The 6,265-nt window shown below is 39.0% G+C and overlaps 1 protein-coding gene across 1 annotated transcript; it reads right to left on the reverse strand.

The window, feature by feature from the left end:
* Positions 1–4,374: 4,374 nt before the first annotated feature.
* LOC138287126 (olfactory receptor 5AR1-like) lies at positions 4,375–5,304 on the reverse strand. Its single transcript, XM_069227486.1, has one exon. It carries the CDS (start codon positions 5,302–5,304, stop codon positions 4,375–4,377), a length of 930 nt encoding a protein of 309 aa, XP_069083587.1.
* Between the last annotated feature and the right edge of the window lie 961 nt (positions 5,305–6,265).

Below are 6,265 nucleotides of genomic sequence, written 5' to 3' on the forward strand. Positions count from 1 at the left end.
ATGGGAAAACACTTTTTTGACCATACTTTTTCTCGACCCCTGCTTGACGGATCACCCTGAAACGTTCCATTCAGAACAAGGTCCTTGGGCACACTCTTTTGAGAAATTTCCATGAATGTTCAGCAAAAGATATAGTAAGGTCACTCATAAGTTGTCAGTACATAGTTATTGTTAGGACCTAGTTTCCATCAAAAATGTTTTTGACTTGGCTTTATCTTTGGCACTGCTTTAGCTCGGGAGGTAGCTGTTTGCTTTTGCTTGGCAGGAGGTGACAGCTCTTGCCAAGCAAAAGCATACATAACTCAACTTTCAGCAAGCGGGGCCTGTTTGATAGCTCCTGCATGCTGAAAGTGGAGTTTTAATCTTTTTTTGGGCAGGGAAAGAGATCAAAATATTGCTCCCACATACAGGGAGCTGCTATTTAAAGCCACTCCCATCGTGTGGGAGCAAAGCTGGCTCCTGCAAGAGATGAGAGCTGGGTGGGACCACAAGGTTGTTGAAGCTCCCCAGTGGTCCCATGAGCAGTTAGATATATAAACTACAAATCATCTAAATGTGTTTTCTCTGCACTACCTTGTAAAGTTAGCCGATGAAGACGCCCGAGGAACAATTATAATGGCAAAGTTTCAGACACACATTGTGTGAGGAAACAGGGCTAATTGCAAAGTCTCCCTAACTGTTGACCCAATTTTTCACTTTTTACTGTTGTTTTCCTGACTCTGGTGGTGCCCTAAGTACTGCTAACCAGTCCTAGGGCCTGTGCTCCGTGTAAAATGAGTATGCAAATTAGACTAATTAAAATTGGCTATGTCAACCTACCTATAAGTCCCTAGTATATGATAGGGCATATAGGTTTAGGGACCCCAGCATAGGTAGTGCACCCATGGGTGCACCGCTAAAGTGCCTAAGTTCATTTTAAAGGGAAGGAGCCTACCTGTGATTGGATAGCCCCCCAACCTGCTTTCCACCCCAGAAGCAAGGATAAATATGGCAGAGCTGCACCCACACCTCAGATCCCTACAAGGAACAAGACAAAGAAGGACTGCCCTGCTGGACCTGAGACTCACACCGGGACACTGCACTCTGAAGGACTGCACCAGCTGCACACTTGGGCTTTGCCACTAAAGGGACTTTGCCTGTCTTCTACTGCTTCAAGAAGGGGCTCCCTGTTTGCTACAGGTACAAGGGAGCTGCCCAGATTCCCCTGCATCAAGTCCTGCAAGAAGAGCCCAGCTGACCAGTGTCGAGTGGCCATCTGAGGATTCTTACCAGGTGAATTCTGAGAATTGTAGTCCCAACTCTTAAGGAGCAACTCAGAGCTTCAGGAACCTAATATATAGTTGTGGACACTTCAAAGACCCAAAAAGGACCTCTGGAAGAAGATCCAGAAGTTTGGAGACGTTTGGAGCACCTCCATAAGTTGAGGAGGTGCATTGTGGGAGTTGTGGTCCCAGACACCAAGAGGCAAATCAGAGCCTCTGAACCCTTGGCTGGTGCTGTGGACCACTTTCCTGAATCAAGAAACACTTCTGAAAGTAATTGTAACAGTGTTACATCGAGGGTAGCTTGAACTCTGGACTTTGTCCCTGTCCAGTGTGACCTTTTTTAACCCTTTGAGCGCTAATTGCTTCTATGCACTAGAAAACATTAATTCTTTAAAAATTCATAACTCCGGTTCCCCTTATCCGAGTTTAATCATTTTGGTGTCATTTTAAAGATAAAAATATATTCTATTTTTATAAATTGGTGTTGGATTTTTTTTGTGTTTTACTTATTTACTTTTGTGTTGATATTGAATGCTTTGAACACCTGTCTCCTAAGCTAAGCCTTTTTTCGCTTGTTCCCAAGCTACCAAGGTTTGAGCTGTCTTTAGTTTATTGAGACCTAAGTGGACCTAAGAGGAGGTTAGTGGCCTGTTGCTAAGTGTAGGTACTTACCTCCCTTTACCAATAATCCACTTTCCAACACATCGTCACTGAAGAGATTTCCTAGTAGTCCTTTACGCAGCTGTAGTGTAGGAGATGTACTATACATTTATTCTTGGATGAAGACGCATGTCAGGATTCATTCTGGAACAATGCTCATTTCACAGAAATTAAACCTCATCGGGAAGCACTCACAGATATAAACAAAGCAGGTGTCCTAGTTGAAGGTCCACTTCTGTAAAGTACTAATCATCCACACTTCTTGCTCATGATGAAGCCAAAGCAGGTGTTTCTTCTATGCATTTCGACCTGGAAAAGTTCTCTGTTGACCTTGAGAGTGGTGTTTGCATTCATGATTTTTATGAGTACAATGTCTCATGTGATGACTGTGACGAACTGGTTCTTTTTTGTCAACTTGGCCATGTGTGACACGGGGTTGGGTGGTTATAGGGGGTTGGCCCGTGATTGGGTGGTTATAACGGGTTGGCTGGAAGGCCTGGCCACAGGCCCCACGGCCAACCCCCACCACACATAGCGGTTTGGTTAATGTATAGTAATAAAAATTACTTTACATTTAAAAAAACACAGAAATTCACAAAAAAAAACAAAGGTTACAGAACGTTATAGTTAAGAAATAGAATTTTTTTAAAACATAGAAATTCAATTAAAAAAAACAAAGGTTACAGGGATGTTATAGTTAGTCTCACATTTTAAATGTGCAAAACCATAGAACTGTACCTGTTATAGTTAAAGAATAACTATAGCTCATGCCCTAATGTAACAATAACTCATGCCCTCGCCATGCACTGCTAATTACCCGATATATTGCATCACTCATGACATCTTTGATAACATTATTGATAATGTTGATGTAATATTTACAGAAAAACTATTAAGGAGAACAACTCTAACTATAACAGGTGAATTTCTACGGTTTGTATGTTTAAAATGTGAGCCTAAATATAACCTCCCTCTAACCTTTGTTTTTTTTAAGTGAATATATGTGAAAAATCCCATTGACATAGAATGGGGAAAAAGTATTTTGGGACCCTCCTTTTTTCTCGGTCCCTGCTTGGCAGATCACCACAAAACTTTTAAGACAGCAGCTGAACTGACAAAAGTGCATGTAATGGAAAGTTTGTGAATTTTTGTCAAATGGTGCCAATGTTATTGGCAAAACAGGTAACTCTCTGTCAAAGGAAAACATGGCCCTAACTATACCTACCTAGTGGCAACTGCCACTAGGTAATATATATATATTTTTTAATGTAGTAAAACTTAAATATTTTGATGTATACAACTATATAATGTTAATTAAGTAAATCTCTCTAGCATTTTATGCTATATATTTTTCACATTTTTTAACACAACTGCAACCCAGACCGCTGGACAAGTAGCAGAAAGCTAGCTCTTGGTTCACAAAGCACCCTTTTTGTGATTTGGTGTGCATCCCTTTGGCAGTTCTGGATAAATAGAGTTTAAAAAATATAGACATATAGGGACGCAGATCCTCCCTGGATCCAACTGCCCCCTGTTGATATTTGATTGGTTGCCAACACTTCAACAAGGAAGTGTTGGCAGCCATCTTGGAACTCAGCTTCAGCCAAAGGCCGTGCATGGCGGTGGTTGGATTAATGTATAGTAATGATAATTACTTTACATTACAAAAAACATAGATAATTCACTGAAAAAAACAAAGGTTACACGGACATTATAGTTAAGAAATAGATTTTTTTTTTAAAGTATAGAAATTCACATAAAAACAAAGGTTACAGGGACTTTATATATAGGTTCTGAATTTACTCATACAAAGCCTTAGAAATTCACCACTGAAAGTTATATCAAGTAACTATAACTCATGCCCTAAGGTAACTATAACTTTAGCCCTCACCAGGGGCGTGAGTTAGTTATTTGAAATAACGCTAACTATAACTGGTGAATTTCTATAAATTCAGAACCTAACTATAACGTCCCTGTAACCTTTGTTTTTTTTAATGAATATATAGATAGATAGATAGATAGATAGATAGATAGATAGATAGATAGATAGATAGATAGATAGATAGATAGATAGATAGATAGATAGATAGATAGATAGATAGATAGATAGATAGATAGATAATATTTTTGTATGTTTTTAACGGGATCTTTGTAAACAATACTTTTGACATAATATTTGTGCTACACAATATTCTTGATTTCAATATTGTGTCAGTGATTCTCATTTGAGCACACATTGTTTTTTTTTGGGAACTCTTTCATTAAGATGTTTTCAATAACAGGTGCAATAGAAAACAAATACCCCATCTAACTTGAGCACACATTGGTGCGTAGCAGTATTATTGCATGGTGTTGAATTTTTTTTAATGCTTGATTTTGAAACATGTAATCATATGGATATAACCTTATTAGCGAGTCTAGTGTGCAGAACACAAAATTATATATTTTTTTATCTGAAATTAAAGCCAATGATTTCCACAAGTCCTTTCTTTACATCCTTGTTCCGCACGCTGTAAATTAAAGGATTCAGCATTGGAATAACAACACTGTACAGCAGGGTTACAGACTTGTCCTGGTCAAGAGAATAGTTAGATGATGGTCGAAGGTAAGTGAAACTTATTGTCCCAAGAAATAATGTCACCCCAGTAAAGTGAGAGGCACAAGTTGAAAAAATCTGAAGTCTCGCCCCTGACAAATGTAATTGGAATACAGCTGAGATGATAGCGCCGTAGGAAATAAAAATAGTCAGGGTGGAAAAAACAGCCAAGAAACCTCCAACAATGAATAATATCACCTCATTGATGAAGGTGTCTGTGCATGAGAGCTTCAGCAACGGTGGGATATCACAACAGAAATGACGAATTTCCCAATTACAAAAGGGCAGTCGGTAAGTACATCCAGTCTGAATCATAGTGTGCAAGATCCCACCGGCGTACACCATCACCAGAAGTTGTTTGCAAAATTTCTTAGTCATGATGGTGGCATACTGTAGCGGTTGGCAAACAGCTGCATAGCGGTCATGAGCCATGGCTGCTAGAAGCAGTGCCTCGGTCGTACCAATAGCAAAGAAAAGGAACAATTGTACTGCACAGCTGATGAAAAAAATCTTTCTAGTCCCAAAAAGCAGGTCAACCAACATTCTAGGGGCAACGTCAGAGGAATAGCAAAGATTCACAAAGGACAGATGGCTCAGGAAGAAGTACATAGGGGTCTGAAGATGGGGGGTTAGCTGGATTACTACAATGATGCCAATGTCGCCAATCACAGTGAAGATGTAGACCACTGTCAACAATGCAAAGAGAACAAGTTTCAACCTGGGTTTATCTGTCAATCCTAAGAGAGTGAATTCATTGTGGATGGTTTTATTGATATATTTCATGACCAACGAGAGTTCAGAGTGAGAAAAACACGAGGAAAATGGTGTAATAGGAAGAGGTAGTCCTATCTGCAAGAACCGGTTTCGCACAGAGCTGGAACCATGCGGAATAAGGGGTGCACTAAGACTGACAGAAGGAATGAAAGAGAACACATGATTGAATAAAGAAGAACTGAAGAAGGTGAAAGACGGTGTTAGAGGAGACCAAACCTGCTTAAACAAATACACGGTGCAAGGTAAAACCTTTATTGACATATTATAACCCAGACATTTTAACATATCATATATAGTTTCTCACAAGTCCATGGTAAAAAAGAAATAACATATTTCTTGAAAGATGTTGCTCTTGGCCCAAACACATAACACACTTCCTTCTCCATTCTTCAAATGCAGGTCATTTTACACCACCATTACCTATATCAAGGGGGGATATATCACAACATGTTTTAAGTGTAGGTTTCTCAACTAAAATGATGTTAATCATAATATATTCTTGATTTGACAGTTGCCAAAAAGATTCAGTAAATGTGCTGTTTGTTCATGCTTTCAAGAACATTTGTGACATAAACTGAATAATAATTTTCAAAATCACAAGAACTATTCTGGTTGAATTTGGCCATGTAGTGTAGTTGGTTGTATGCCATTGTATTGTGAAGTTTAACCATACGATTGCGCATGAGAGATCAATATCCTTGTCTAATGTCATTGCCACTTCATGAGTCTGTGTGTTGAGTATTTGATCACCCTTAATCATTTATGTTTAACTTAATGTTTGAAGTGGGTTATTATAGATTAGTTTTTAAATAAGTAATAAAAACTTTATGGACTTGACCAATATTTACTAAGATTTCAAGCAATGCAGTGCAGCAAGAGAAGTTGTTACGCTGCATAGCATGACAGGGATTGAGCAGAACTGCACCATGATAATACGGTGCAGTTCAGCTCGCTTTGTAATATGGCTCAG

This window comes from Pleurodeles waltl, chromosome 4_1 (genome assembly GCF_031143425.1).
Source record: "Pleurodeles waltl isolate 20211129_DDA chromosome 4_1, aPleWal1.hap1.20221129, whole genome shotgun sequence".
NCBI classification, from domain to species: domain Eukaryota; kingdom Metazoa; phylum Chordata; class Amphibia; order Caudata; family Salamandridae; genus Pleurodeles; species Pleurodeles waltl.

Excerpts from the sequence above, each read along its gene's own strand:
- LOC138287126 (XM_069227486.1), bottom strand. The coding sequence starts at position 5,304 with ATGAAATATATCAATAAAACCATCCACAATGAATTCACTCTCTTAGGA.